Source organism: Polyergus mexicanus, unplaced genomic scaffold, assembly GCF_030449975.1.
Source record: "Polyergus mexicanus isolate NDT 795.1 unplaced genomic scaffold, iyPolMexi1.0 SCAF_3, whole genome shotgun sequence".
Lineage (NCBI taxonomy): Eukaryota > Metazoa > Arthropoda > Insecta > Hymenoptera > Formicidae > Polyergus > Polyergus mexicanus.
The window spans coordinates 916,531-932,999 of NW_027223323.1; the positions used below are offsets into that span (position 1 = coordinate 916,531).

The 16,469-nt window shown below is 33.5% G+C and overlaps 1 protein-coding gene across 12 annotated transcripts in view; it reads right to left on the bottom strand.

The window, feature by feature from the left end:
* The window catches only part of Arms (Ankyrin repeat-rich membrane spanning), a 37,488-nt gene that overhangs the window by 7,056 nt on the left and 13,963 nt on the right, over positions 1-16,469 (bottom strand). For 4 of the 12 annotated variants that reach the window (XM_070316079.1, XM_070316078.1, XM_070316074.1 and 1 more), the window contains 10 exons: positions 3,964-4,095; positions 3,507-3,605; positions 3,324-3,422; positions 2,860-3,057; positions 2,680-2,778; positions 2,080-2,376; positions 1,335-1,710; positions 1,062-1,226; positions 542-749; positions 41-463 (listed from right to left, as the gene is read on the bottom strand). In XM_070316079.1, coding sequence (XP_070172180.1) covers positions 41-463; positions 542-749; positions 1,062-1,226; positions 1,335-1,710; positions 2,080-2,376; positions 2,680-2,778; positions 2,860-3,057; positions 3,324-3,422; positions 3,507-3,605; positions 3,964-4,074 — 2,075 coding nt within the window. In that variant the 5' untranslated portion in view covers positions 4,075-4,095. Of the gene's footprint in view, positions 1-40; positions 464-541; positions 750-1,061; positions 1,227-1,334; positions 1,711-2,079; positions 2,377-2,679; positions 2,779-2,859; positions 3,058-3,323; positions 3,423-3,506; positions 3,606-3,963; positions 4,096-7,936; positions 9,258-10,025; positions 10,477-14,482; positions 16,068-16,469 lie in introns of those variants that run through there. The other 8 variants (XM_070316071.1, XM_070316072.1, XM_070316070.1 and 5 more) reach the window with 6 other exon arrangements.

Below are 16,469 nucleotides of genomic sequence, written 5' to 3' on the forward strand. Positions count from 1 at the left end.
TATATATTCATTTGAAACATTCAAGTGCATAATTACTCACTCGTCGCTCGGCATGTCTATAAAATACACCGTAAGCACTGAGAGACCGACGAGCAGGCTGCAAAAGCAGAATTCGAATATGATTATATACGGCAAACAACATAGATGCCTCCACTTCCATTTGGTCGTCGACTTGTCCGGTTTCGGCCGAAACGATCTGTATAGCCTGGTTGACAGCAAGCCAAAGTCGTTCTCAATCGAGTCGTAAAGCGAACCGACCATCTGGACGACTGCATTCTCGCCAGCGGCAGTCGTTCCCACGCGAGTTTGATCGGTGAAATAAAATTTGATCGGTTGTACCGCTATGCTATCATGACATTGACCGCCCGGTGGATGACAAAAGATGACTTGTAATAATAATTTCAGCGCGTTCAATTTCGTGGTGAGCCCCACTGTCAGATTATACGGCCAGTACCAATCGTATCTGCAATTAAAATATCATCTCTGATGAGGATATCGAATGGAAAATTATCTTTCGCTGTTTTTTTTTCATAAGTCTTACCTCTTATTAGCATACCAAACGAGTAGCAGAAAGATATAAACGATAAATAGTAAACTTATCCCGCACGACAGACCGATGATCCACGATTGTAATGTGAGACCTATGATTAAACCCACTACTAAGGATATGTGGGCTACTACTAGAAAGAGCAGGGAAGAGAATTGGAATACTGGATCGATCCATTGTCTTGCAAAATTTTTCATTTCCTCTGTGAAAAATAATCGTTGTGGTTAAATTTATAAGAGTTTCTCACATAGCTTGAATATGTAAACTATAGTCATGTATTCTAATGTTCAAACATAGCAATTTAATTTTTATTTGCCGCACAGAATATATAACGTTAAAAATTGGAGATGACAACCTTCTATTGAATTAATATCTTATTTTAGATTATAAGTTACAATTTTTAAAAATTTTTCTAAAAGAAAATTTATACTCCAAATTCATAAAAAATATTTATTAGTCTACAAGACAAATCCTTTTAGGATAGCACTGGAATCTATAAGTTATTTGACGATACCCTTCAGTTTGTTCAGTAGAAATGACTTTCCAGAACCCCATTTTGCATAAAGGCCGACAGTAATCGGTGTAGAAAGCGACGGTTCACTGAGGATATCTGCCAGTGCGCTGCTGTACAAGTCGTAACCAAGCATGTTTTCATTATCCTCGTTAGTATTTAAACGTCCTATAATATTTATTATTAATTATTCTACAGATCGTGTTAGAAAAAATTAAACATGTTTCCTCCACGTATCGTAAAGGATAACGGCGTGCCGTCTAATTTAAAACTTACGAGCGCCAAATATCTGTCCAAGAATCGTCTTGGGATGATTGACGTCGATGTTGTAGGGGGTCTCGCCTTGTCTATTCGGACGATACAATAACTGGCTATTCTTTGGATTCCTCAGTAGTATCTCGACGATCGCTTTCGATCGCGCGCGCATCGCCACATGCAGTACAGTGTCGCCCTTTTTGTCGGTAGCCGAGACCTTGGCTTTCTTGTCTAAAAGCAATTGCACGATTTCGGCGTTACGCGACCTCACCGCCCTCAATAAAGGCGTGTCGCCGTCTTTCGTGGCAATCTCCAGGTCTGGGTTAGCGTTTAATAATAATCTGAGTATCGGTACATTGCCTTTCTCTACTGCTAAGTAAGTTGCGGTTTTTTTATCCTAAAATATATACGGATGGAGTGGTTAGTTTGATTTTAAATAAAACTTTTTTAGCTAACCGCGGAAAAATCACGCGCGAACCAAGCTCGAAGTGGCTTTCGAACTGGATACCAGACTAGATCCGATATCGTCTCCTATTAAAGCATCCATTGTATCGAGATTCGAATTCTGGTATTGATTATTTTACCAAGCTTTGCATATTCTGTTCGTGTGGAACTATGTGGTACTCGATGCAAGCATCGATCCGACTTTATTGTGGAATAATCAATATTTGGGAATCACAATACTCGATGAAAAACAATCTTTTTTCAAATCGATCTTCAAGGAAGATATGCTATAATTAAAAAGAAAAGTAAAGTCGAGTCGTACCTTTCCGGCGATGTCGACGTCCGCGTATTTTTTCAGCAACGATTCTACCACGCTTCGATGGCCACCCTTAACGGCATGGATTAGATTCGTGTCACCGGCACGATCTTGAATATTAACATAAGCGCCGGAATTTAAAAGGGCACTCGATATTTCGTGATGACCTTCTCGGCAGGCTATTGCTAGGGCAGTGCAACCGTCCTTATCTAGAGCATTCACGTTGGGCTTGTACTCCAATAGTAGCAATGCCACTTCCACGTGGTTTCCGAGGGTTGCTACAAGCAGGGCGGTCCACGAATACTACAAATAAAATTATTAAAAAAAAAAAAAAAATATATCAATCAAAAAATTTTCAATATTGAAAGCGAAAAGTTTTTTGAAATGATAAATATTATATCTAATAATCTTATTATGATATTATGTTTTATTCATGATAGATAATTTATAAATATATAAATAAAAGAGAAATCTATAAGTTAAGATCTAATTATATATCTTATATATACATATACACAATATTTCTATTGCATCTTTTAGTGTCAAAATTTTGATCTACAAGAGTCTATTGTTTCAAAATTTTAGCATTTAAAAAAAAATTCTTACCATGCCTGCCGTGTCGACATTGGCTCCGGCTTTGAGAAGGATATCAACTATTTCTACGTTTCCCTTGCGCGAAGCCCACACGAGTGCCGTGGTGCCATACTGAAAAAGTAATAAGGATAGGTCACATCTTGAAAGTAAATGCGATGGCCATCGATTTGCGATAGGCTCACCAACGATTACCTTGTCGCCGACATTGACCTTCGCCCCATGAGCAATAAGATCCTTGACTATATCAGGATAACCCCTGCCAGCGGCCCATAATAATGAGGAAATATGAAAATTCCCATGCGCGTTGACGTCAGCCCCGCGTGCCAGCAGCATCGTCACCGTCGCCGACCTGCCCTTGTATGTTGCCCACATAAGCGCCGTCCATCCACCCTATAATAAGACAATCCTCGATCAAATATTTTTATTTATATATTATATAAAGACATTTATATGGTTTCTATTAGAATACATATTACGTTACATAAAAAATTTTGATATAAATTATATTGATGAAAATAATTTTCAGTCATAAAGTAAAGAGAGACTTGGTTTTAATTTGTCTGATGTAAAATAGGACAGTTCTTGTTGAATTTTCAATTATAAATTTACATTAATGGCACTAGGCCAGGCCAACAAGATATACAACTTCCTCTGACCATGTCTCGATGCTCCAGATCGGCGCCGTGCTCCAACAATTCGAGACAGATCTCGGTGTGGCCTTCCTTCGCCGCGCATAGCAATGCCGTCCAATTATCCTGAAAAAATTATGCAAAAACTTGTATACTAGAATTTTAATCTATTCTGAATAAATTCAAGTGTTGTCGTCAACAGTTACCAACCGCGTCTTCAGCATTGACGTCCGCTCCATGATTGATGAGTTCTCGGACGAAGTGTATTTTCCCTTTGGTTGCTGCAAAGATGAGGGCGGTACTATTATTCTGTAACAAGAAAATAATTGGTCAAAAAAATTCGAAGATTTGCAAGAAAAAACACGATAAATATATATGTGGAACCTTCTTTTCCTACTATTATTTTTCATTTTCGCGATTTAATGTTACAAAGGAGATATCTAATGGAAATATGTATCACTTATATTATTCTTTCCTTAGAATTTTCTATATGATAAACAAATTTTTATCATCTATTTACATTTTATATAAGATATCTATTTATATAGATCCCTCATATATTTCGCATAATTTGATTATTCTAAAGTTTTTTAAAAAAAGATAAAAAAAAATGAAATGAAATTCCTGATTTTTCTCGGGAATCTTTTAAAAACAAACTACATATTACCTCATCTCTGTCATCGACCTGCACTCGTTTGTTCTCAAGAAAATTCTGCAGTCCGGCAAGATTGTCATCTGTGATGTAGCTTGTAAGTGATCGGTAACAAAGCGATACCATCGAGTCAATTCGATGCAATGTCTGTGAAAGTCACAAGAGAACTCATCGTTAGATTTTGATTAGACGCGTCTCTGATTCTTATCATTGTTATTAAAAAACTGTTAAACCAATCTTTCATAGATAAGATTAGATAAATTTAATTATTACTCGCAAAAAAAGCATATGCAAGTTGCATCATTCAATTTTAAAACTCAACACAAACAATACTGCACAAGCATTGTTGTTTAGATGTAATCTTTTACCGCTACATTGTGGCCTAAAAGTTTTATATCCTTTTTAGGTGTAACGTATAAGTTATTGATTCTTTTTTATCTTTAATATTACTTTTTTTATTCCTTTATTATTTTCAAAATGTGATAATCTCTACATTGATAATCTAAATATCTAATCTAATCTAATCTAATCTGACAATAAGATAATTTATATAAAATTTTTTATCTTGTCGATATATTTAGAATTAATCTTTGATAATCTGGAATCTTTTTCAATCATACCTTTTTGCAACGCTGAGACTTTTTCAAATTAGATATTTAAAATATCATTATAATATAATAATATTATTAAAAATATAAATTGACAATGAGTATATAAATAGCTAGTGTTTAATAATAATAATATTCAAAGAAATTTTGATTTCTTCAAGTATATTTTTCGAATTTCTTTTCTGCGCGTTAATTAGACAAAATGTCTCAATTGCATCCAGAACTGTGATCCACATGATCCGTCCTATGATAAAATATTCGACATAAATTGTACAATTGGGCCACAACAAATTACGGAGCTTTCGAGATATCAAGATATATGAGTAGCCAAGCAAGCATCGATCACCGTTATAGGGCGATCTTACACTCTGTGACATTAGTATTAATCTCAAGACAGCTGTTAACTGTAAATAAACCAAGAAATCCGCCTCCTAAGATCACTGAAATTTTGAGTCATTGTAGATCTTACATTGCACACTTTTCAGTTTTTTTCTTAAAACTGTCGCGCCTTTAAAGTATTCAGATTATCAGCTCCAAAATAAAATAAAATAAAACATTTTCGATTAGATTTGAAGTAAAATAGAAATTTCAAACCATCACGCACTTGAATTTCTCTTTTGTCGAACAATGCTGGATTTTTGTAATAATAATATTGCGTTATGTAACAGCACAAGCGTATGCGAAAGTATGGCATATATTGCGAAGAGTATTAGCCGTAATCGTTTTTATTTAATTGCAATTTGTGCGCGCATCCTTTATCCAGAGCAAAAATGGAAAACGCTACTTGCATTTCTTGATGTTTTAGAATGGAATCTGAGTGAATGATAAAGAATAACATACGTGGATAAGAGACGATCACGTGTACGGCGAGAGTTATAGTGTTAATCGCGCAAACCACAGATGCAAAATCAAGTGAAGGCTGTCAAAGTTTAAGTTTTTAATGTTTTCGTTGTGTATGTATGCGATATATAAATAAATTTTAAGTTGTTATAAGTTAATTATTAGTATATTATTATTATAACATAATTTGCTATTTTTTATTATTTTCATGCCTTTCCTACATTAATTTCTAATATTATTTTTTTATTATTTTTTAGCAATTACGTAATTTTGTATGTCAATCTAAGTTCATTAGTAATCTAAGTAATTTGCTACTATATTTGCGCTAAGATAACATTTATATGGTATATCTTATTTTACAATCAACTTTTCTATTCTAATGCTTCTCACACATTGAATTTTTCTTTTTTTTTTTTACTATCATATTTATCAGATATTGCAACAATCTAGATGTTAATATCGTACAACCAAAGTACATTATTAAGCATCGAATAGCGCAGTTAGATAATTTTATAGCAAATATCGCGTATATTTCTATTAGAAGATTTTGTGGAAGCATTTATAATGACATTTCGTCCTAATGTGAATTATCGATAGTCTGCAACCTAACGCGTGTCTTGGCATTTATGGTATATAAAAGGATAATGTTATAGCAAGATCATATTCTCTCATAATCCTTCGACGCGTAAATCGTCTTTTATCTCACTCATAACAACAAATGATAATAATAATTATTGATCACTGCTACAGCATATTAAAATTCTAAATTCTATTGTAATATTAGATCTAAGAATATTTACAAATTAATTTAATTATATATATAAATAAAAACTAATATATACGATACTCTATCAATACTTCAGATGTTAGATTTAAAAAATGAATAAATACCTAGTTAAAGAAAATAAACAGAATTGATAGTTCGCGATGCGCAGTTTGTCACAGATATATAAATCCGTGTATCCTCTTCTCTTGTGGCGTGAAATAAAAATTTTAAAACGTACTCTCGCGTCAATCTTCGTTTCTCTGAATTATTCCAAAGAAAAGTCTCTTCTCGACGCTTGGGGAATCCCTTGTCTTTCAGGAATTACCGCACCATTCTTCATTTACTACGGTCCGATCTCTACTGAATAAAAATTCGATGTTGCAGCGTGCAAATGCATACACACATACACACACGGTTAGAAGTGCATTAGATCAGCTCTACTTTATGCGATCGATTTTGTTACATTGAAATCGTTGGCAGTGGTATGGTTTGTACACATGCCACAGTGGATGATACCGATGTGCGCTTTGCATCAGGAAAAGCGTCACTGTATTTAATTCGCAAGCGTCGGCGGATATAACGCGAATATCAGCCGTAAAGATCGATGACAGAACCGAGTCAGGCAAATATGTACGCACGTGGAAACTGGCTTTACGTAAGTGTTTCCAAAATTTTCCTAAATATTGTATATGGGACTGGAATGTTTTCTCGAATTAATAATCGATAAAAGCGCAAATGTTAATCTACGATACGTAAAAGATTTATTAAATTATCTATCAGGCATGGAGTTACGAGAAACGCGTCATTAAATTAAAAAATAGTGATAAAGAGAATAGTTTGGAATTACAAACCAGTTCCCAAAATACAATCTTGTCGTACGAAATTTTGAATATTTATATTTTCGAATTTTATAGATATTTCTAGTAAAATTATTTAAAAATTTATTTCAATATCTCGTAAACGGAATTATTCAGTCACATTCAATTAGACAGACACTTGTTATCTGAAATAATTAGCAGATTATTGATCGTTTGACATTAGGCGATTCTTATTTGCGGATTAATCTTATTCTCTGGCTATAAATATCTAAGCAACAATTCAGATAAGATAACAATTCAAGTTATGTCAATGCTAATGTCATCAATCTTCGTAGTACTTGCAACAATTACTTTTATTATCTGTAATAATGTCCACTTGAAAGTATTGTTATCGAATATTTTCGATTCGAGTAGTATCGATCTTAATTAGGCGTGTCAACTTAAAGCGTGAATTATTTTAAACAGAACGCGAATACAGATTAATGTAGTGTTACAGAGACACTCACGTCAATGTCTGGCCAATGTAACATGTGATTTCTATTGATGTGGTGGCTTCACTATATTTAATAAAATTACAGTAAAGAGTTTTAATATTCCTTTGTTTAATATATTAACATATCTAGTTATTCTGAGTAATTTCCATAAACATTAAAGTTAATTAATTAATTTACTCATTAATTATATAAAGCTCCGAGTTATAAAATGAAAATAAATTCACAATTTGTTACGACCTCATTAAAGTAAACTTACATATTATTAGGCAATTTTTATTGTTTAGTTGTTAATAACGTTGTATTAAACTTCTCATTGTTAGCTCTTTTGCCAATCGGAGAAACAAGATATTTTACATCAAGCTTATTTGGCTAAAGTTTGGCCAGACTCTGACTCTCAAAAGATATTAGGAAAAACGATAATGCCAACAGAAACGACGTGCACCTCCGAGAGTTTACACTAACCGCGTTCGAGTGCCTTCGGATGGCGAAGTTGAACTTGCGACCAGTGCCATCGGTGGCCGGCGCCGTGAAGGTGATGGTGGGTACGTGAATATGCGGGAACATATGATGATGATCATGATGATGATGATCGTGCTGATAGTGATGGTGCAAGTGTTGATGATAGTCCTCGTCGGCGTCGTGCCATATCGTGTCGGGATGTGACCTGGGTATATGAAGACGGAGGAATGACTTCAATCCGCGACGCGTTCTACCAATGGAAGTATCGTCGCTGATGGCGGTAGAAGCGATTGATAAGTTCGATAAAGTAGCACTTCGATGCAAATTACCGTCCCTGTGATCTCCATTCGGTAAGAGGGAGTTTGGCACGCCCGGAATAGCCCCGAGCAAACTCGGAGCCAGACTCGAACAAATCGCCGCGTTCGCGATGCTAAACTTCCGTATAGGATTCACGCTAGTCCCGGCCAGAATGTCCTCGAAGGCCGGAAATGTTTGAGTCGAAGTGTTCTTCTCGTGAAAGGCGGACTGGCTCAAATCCGCGCTTGTCATCGGTAACGTTGACCTGCGACTGCCGTTCTTGCTAAATATCTCATCGAGATTATCTCGCGCGGTGGTTGTCACTAAAGGCCGTGGCACTGATTTATGTACTTTCCTGATATCTGATTGAGTGTTTTCACCAATCGACTGCTCTGATAATTTTGGAAGACAAAATTTATATTCACTGATTTCTGAAGTCTCTGGAAGAATTTCCAAACAATTTGATGTCAATTCAGAATGTCTCGATTTGTCTATAGTCATTGATTTCGTATGAGTGCTCGTTTTCTCGATCGGTGAAGTTTGAAATTTTGCTGATGAGTCCTTGGCAATGAAAGTCTTGTATTCGGGGAAGACTTTGTCGGAATTCGCTATCGGTACTGTCAGTCTTTGCGTTTCGATTTTTGAAATAGTTTCGCTATCTTTATTATACTCTTTTCTTGAAGTATTATAATCTGAGATCGAGTATTCGTTCGCATTATTCAAGCTCGATGACTGCAAGCGTTTAAAAGCGCAATTTTGCACATGCGATGTGGAAGGCGAAAATTCAGGATCAGATGCGGCTAAGTTTGAAGAAATTTCGGCTTTTGGAATGCTGGATTTTTTTCTAGCTCTTATCAAGCCGTCGTCAGATGTCTGTGAAAACGTTTTCTTCGATTCTTTTCTTAGCGATGCTTCCTTCTCCTCTTCCTTCTCGCTGTCTTCTTCGTCGAAACTGATGCGGAAGAAAGCCGCCGCGATTTTAATACGCTCGTCTTTGGCTTTCCGCATGGCATTCTCTTCTGATTTTCTGTTCAGCACGAAAATCAAAAACTGCCTTCATTGGCTGTGAGTGAAACACACGCATAAGGCACGCACCGAACTTTTAATGATATTCGATTGCATTTTTTATTATGTAAATATGAATCTATCATTATATAATGATAAAATGGATGAATCGTACACGCGCGCAGTACAAATCTAAAATAATCAAGTTTAAAAAAAATGATAACTTTTGCTATTTAAAAAAATATAATTTATTTATTAAATATAGCTAAATGAGTGGATAAACATTTTATATATTTATATAGAATAATCAATTTTGTTTTAAAACTAAATCTGTGATTATAAATGCAATACGATTTGATTTATACTATTAAACGTATATTTCATAACAATTGGGAATAACCATAAGTTTCAAAAAATGCAACTCATAGTTTTAAAATGTGGCATGTTAATTCTTTGAGAAATGATAAATGTATGTTTCACAGCAAATGTCTGAAATTATTTCTTAAAAAATAAAGCTTATCATTTTAAGATGTGATAATTACTTTTTTGTCTCTTACTAAATTATACCGGCTATAAGAAAGAAACAAATAGCTGGCAATTAATTATAGATCAAAGATTGAAAACAGTGCAGTTACGATCTATTTTTAATACCGTGGACAAAATTAATTGTTATGAATAAATCGCAGTATCGAAGATCTCAACTGACCAATATCAATCCCTGCTGTAAATAAATTTTCCTTGAAGAAATCGACCGTAAGATTAATTCTAACTTATCGATATACATATATACCGTAAGAAACGGACCCTCGACAAATTGGTGAGTCGGAGCATCTTTCCAATTTTCGCTTATTCCTCGTTATTTGCGATACAGCTGATCGGGCTCGGCTGATCCAGCAGCCGCTACTTCCCGTTGTTCGCGTGACTTTTCTCTCGAGTACGATGGCAAAGAATATCGGTCAGTCCAGAACTGCGAGCCGCGAGAAACGCCGACGACGCCGACAAAATCGTGAACAATGTGTGAATACACCGCGCGACATTTATATATCGCCGTGGGATCTCTTTAATGCTCGGGTACATATACACAAGCTTGAATCACATTCGCCGCGGGCTTCGTGCGTAACGGCGCGTGCTACGCATCGTCACAGTGCCGTATAAGCTTCTCGGTTCGGAAATTATTTTTCTTCCTATGACACGTTGTCGATTTTAGCTCAATAGTGAGATACATATATGCGTTGTTCGAAATTTTTATTATGATAAAAATAGAATTTATATATAATTTAATTAATCTTCTACGAAATATAAAAAAGCAATATTAAAAAATATATTAATAATAATAAAAAAATTAATAATAATATAATAAAAAGAATATTATACATAAAAGGATAATATAATATATTTAAAAGAATAATTAATTTGCTTATTTCTCTTTTTAAATATTTGTAATAAATCTCAAGAGATTAAATTAAAAATTAGAGCAGTTACGCGATTCGCGTTAAACACATGTATATAAGTCATGTATTATATGTAATTTTAACAATAGAAATAAAAAGATTTTTAATTTATTTATTATTCATTGGAGTTCACGGATTGATATAGGTCGCCTGACTTTTATTTCAATATTGCATAATTAAATGTTTCGCTACATGCTGTCATCTGTATATAAAGTGCATGCAGTGTGATATATAAAATAAAACTGCATTAATTAAATGCCGGAAAAGATTGAAAGAAGCACAAGATCTTTTTGCTTTTCTATACCGTTCATAAATATAATCTATTCAGAAGAATAAGTAGTGCATAGAATACATCATTACTCGAAATGCGTATAGAATTGTTCAGGATAGAATTCTGGCAGACAAAGAGAGAGAGAAAGAGAGAGAGGGAGAGAGAGAGATTTTTCGAAATAACAGCGGGATATGTATATATATATATATATATATATAGTGTCAACGAAGTCACCGATTCACAATAACTATGCGGCACAGATAATAATTGCAAACGCTTTGTAATCTTCCACGATTAATCCTATAGTTACATATGTCGTGGATACGGCGCGACGATGGTTTGATTAAGCAATTTGTAAACCGTGATAAACGCGCGTCGCGTTTAAATTGCGATTTTTGTTTAGCTTCGCTTGCAATAGCGTATCTACTGACCCAATTAAGAGCTCGATTGAAAACACGAATGAATCCTTGATTGTGAGAAACGCGTAATTAGATTACACAAACAAATTCTCAGTTTCCTTTGCGTAGAAAAACGTACGTTACAAATACGTAAACAGTTTCTTGAATTAATTAAGTTTTTATTCATTATATTATACGACATGTGGCGCACAGGTCTTAGAGAAATATCGATCTGCGTCAATGATCATTTACCATATTGGTGAAAAATTGATCAAACAATTAATGAAATCGTCAAAATACGTAACTGAATAAATCCTTTACACGATTGCCAACAGTGTCCAATAATAAATCGAAGGTATATAAGAGTAAAATTAAGAAATTTTGTAGTATCATATCACATAAATACATAGAGCACGAGCGTAATTAAAATAATATATATTTTTTTTAATAGTAAAAAAATTTTACTAATGATTTGATATAAATACTATTTATAGATTTTTCAAATTATATAGTATTTTTATAATCATACATTATAAATATATTAGCAATTATATAATAATATATTATTGCAATTAATAAATATCGCATATATTACAAGAAAACAATAATAATGACAAAAGAAAAAAAAAATCAAAATCAAATCGAGGGCAGAATATTGCTTTACTTTAAACGTGGAGATCGCTTTTAGTGGCATTCGCCGCTGTTAGTTCTCGCGCTAATCTCGACCAATTAAACTCTCGGTAAACTAATCAATTGTGTGTACCCTTTACTGGGCTTCATAAAATGAAACGATGCTGCGCCGTTCGGCAAAACAGCGTCATCATCGCCGCAAAAAGCAACGAGCTACTAACATTCTATCGTTCGTCGCGAAATTATCCAACGATAAATTACATTTTCCCTAAATACGATAAATCACATTTCGAAACTTCGTCACCTGATTAAACAGGACAGAGAAATAACTTTGTTTATGCGGCCAAATTGATAAATTATTCGTGAGTGACGATGGTATGGAACGGTATTCTAGAAAACAAGCTCACAAGATTCGAGGAACGATTCGTTATTGAAGAATATCGTTGGAAGAATTTATTTCATAAGCATTAATTCAGATGTAATAATTTTTCTAATTCAATTTTTGAAGAAGAATCGAAAAATTAATCTATAAATATAATTTTAACACAAAATTTCTCTTAATAATAACGTTGTCAAGTTTTTAGGAGATTACGTAGCTCGCTTAATTATATTTGGAATGTAACAATCATATCGCATCTCGAATTATTATTCTATCTTCATAAGTTTCGAGCTTAGACAGTCGATCAAATAAATGGCAGAAGTGCAACGTTTGAACAATGAGAAGTCAACTGAGAAGGCGACGCGTCGTCGCGTATACATATAATAATTAAATAATATATGTATACGATCAATGAACATGTAATAAATAGCGAATCATAAATTCTGGTAGCAATAACAGTGAAATAGACGGGATAAATATCAAATCATAGAATTCATCGTGATTAATGCTTGCAGATACGTCAAAATACAATAGAAATTAACACATGTTAAAGATGAGTTAATATTTTCAAAAGTGAATCTTAACATTTTCTTTTACGACTTCTTTTTAAAATATATAAAAATATCTGAAACCTTATTAATTGTTACATTTCTATAATACTATAAATTTATTGTCATTATAATCTGTTGTGCAGTTTCAAGATAATATTATTAGTCTCGATAATCCGAAACTTTTATATATGTATTAAGTTGCCGATACTATGTCCGTTCATGTCACATTAGTAAGGTTCCTGTCCCTCATCATTGAGACATCGTTGCATGTCATGTGTGGAAGATAAGTATATCGACAACTAGACGTTATCAAAAACCGAAGAAACATTTATAATTACGTGACAAAAAGTATGTATGTAATGTCCTGTTTTCACCATATTATATAATTTAATCCAATTATATATAATAAATTTGTACAGATAACGTTTTCTCAATCGCGACAAATTTTGTCATAAAAAACGCATATAATATTCTTTTCTTTTAAGAACATTTTTTGTAATAAACAAAAAAAAGTTCAAATTCTTCATTAATCGAATAAGAATTCAAAGATGTTCAAAAATTATGATACTATTCTTTGCAATAAATAATTATCAATTCAAAGCAAATATAATTTATTTCGATAGATAAAAGTTATCTTGATGTAACGAAAATTATATATTTATCACAACTTGTTTATAAAGAATTATTTAAAAATATTGTAGTTTTAGTCTCTGTAAAATATTGTAAATCACAAAGTTTTAAAAAGTTTTTTACGCTGAAAAGAAATTTTTTCTATTAGACGGAAGCATCCGTTGTCGCAGAACATAATCTTGATTCAGCATTCACGAATTTCAACATCCCTTGCACGGTTTACGTCAAGGGCGACAAATATCGTGAGTTAAAATATCTAATGCAGTTTATTTTAAGTCGACTAAAACGTTATAAGCATCGACGAAGTAAATATTGACGAAAATAGTATAGAATCGCTATTTTTGCGAGATATGCGTCGCAAATTTCACTGATCGTTTATGCGTGATATTTACTTAGAAAATTTCACATATTGGAAATTTGCGACGCAATTTAGAGTTATTATGTCTGTTATGAATCATTATCAGCTTGCAAGAAACATCTCCTGACACCGCTATTACCCATGCCATTTATCTCGAGTCGTATCTCAACGAAATCTTGGCATATTCGTCGTAGTAAAGTTTGAGAGAGAACGGGAGTAGTTTCATTCATGAAACTTCGCTCGAGCGTTTTCGGAGGCTGCGCGATCGGTGATTGAGAAAGCAATCTAATGAAAAACTCAATTAACTATATAAGTTTTGCTTCAATATAAATTGAAAAGATTCGAGATATGTTTAAAAATGTACTGACAAAATTTTATGCAAATCCTTCGCGAAATATATGTTACATATCGTATAAAAATTTTATACTTTTATTAAAATTTTATATTTTTTTATTATATACTTTTATATTATATATATACTTTTTTATATTATTTCATATTTTGTGCAAAGGAATAGATATAGTATTATAAAAACGTTCTGATAAAAATTCATCGTATAAAAAGCGCTTTATTATCCACCTGTTTGCTCCTGTTCCAGAATGATTGTATAGCTTGTTGACATGTCGAAGAAAGGGACCCATAAGTTCTGACAGATCCTTGCGACGGTAAAGATGAAAAGGATGAATTTCGCCGATTGATCAAAAGATTTGTCCTCTCGTTTTTATATTCCATGGAATGGAGATCGGTTTCGGATCCCCTCATGCTCCGATTAGTCGTGATCGTGTATAATTACGATTATCGGTCGTTTAAATATACGTGTTGTATTTATTCATTTTCTTTCGATCATAGTTTGTATCGTATATTTGCGAATATTCGCTAAAACGATACAAGGCGTTTTTTATCTGCGTTTTTAAACGATCTGCATCTTGGTCTTTTGTACAATATAAATAGACCCATCATTTCTAACTCAACATCTTTTTTTATTCTTTTTACAATTTTATTATTTCATTTTCTTCCTGCAATAGGTGCGTATTTGTTTCGTTACAAGTACAAAGAGAGTAGTTAAGGAGAGAATATTACGTTATACACATGGCTCTAATGTTTCTGATTGCAGGTATACATATGCAGATAGATTCGTTTCAATCGAGTTCGATCTGACATGCATGTTAAATTATCATTTTATCCGAAGAAATACTGCCTGTCATACGAGTTGATTATTTAGTTCATTGTTACGCGATCATGTTGGAATTAGGTATGCGCAGGGTGTCCAAGGCTGCATAATACGTGTCGTCCACGATTATTCACGCTCCTATCGGTAAATTTCTAGAACATTATGCACATGGCTCCGAATAGTCATCACACTGTAATATGATTCACTGATCGTGTTATTAAACGCACTCATTATGAAATAAGAAACCGCATGAAAACAGCACTGAATACATCACGAAATAATTCCTTCGTGACATTCCGTTATTTCCCGAGGATGAACATTTATCTTGCAAACACGAATCCGTTTAATCACAGGAGAAACGCACAAAATAGAGTATATGTACGAAAATGTCTGAAATAAATCGCTTTGCTTTCGAAAATCGCACATTTTTATCGTATCTGTCACGCGTCCCGAAGATTCATTTCTGCATCCCGATGCGTAACTTGAGGAAAGAAAGATGAACTTCAGTTACAACGTAGAATTCTGTCGTTGAGAAAACTCGTCGAGAAACTCGCGGGCTCTCTGAAAAGTTTCGGAAATGTTCGTTTCGCAGATAACAAAGAAAAACTTGTCTTTGTTTCCGGCTGTATTCTATCTGCGAAGAGCGCTGCTGAGAGCCACGAGGGATAAACTCTGAAAAGACTTTCCACGCGTCTTTCTTACGCGGAAAACTGTGGTCTTTCGACACGACGAATCGTTCGTGATGTGATGAGTCATTAATTATCGCGTACAAATAACATTATCACACTTACATATACGGATATAAATAACAGCGATTTAAGAATAAATAAATACGGTTGAGGAAAATGTTCCAGGTGATTGGGATTACGCGATAATATACGGATAAATTTCGCGATCTCTCGTAAATCAATGTCCGTGAAACGAAAGGACGATATTCCATAAGTAATGAGCCACTGCCGAGAAAATACGAGAGCTAAGGCAAACGTGTGTATGACCAATTATCAATGTACCGCGGCTATGACGCGTTTGATAAAACGCGGCCATTCTACTCAAGATACCCTATCTTGAGATAAAAGGCGTCTACAGAAAAAGAAAATTAAGATATAAACTTACATATAATATTGATAGAATCTTAGAAATAGAAAAAAAGTACAATTTGTACAATCTTGTAAATATCACACATTATACAGTAAATTTATAAATATTTGTGTATTCTTCAATATTATATATATAAATATATTAGAAAGCAAAAGATATTTTCAATTTTTTTTTTCTTTTATAAAAATATAATACTAAATAATTACTTATACAATAATATATTTTTTAAATAAAATAAGAACATTTTCAAGTAATAAATTAATTTCTATAAATTTATAATCTTTTTCTTTTGATGAA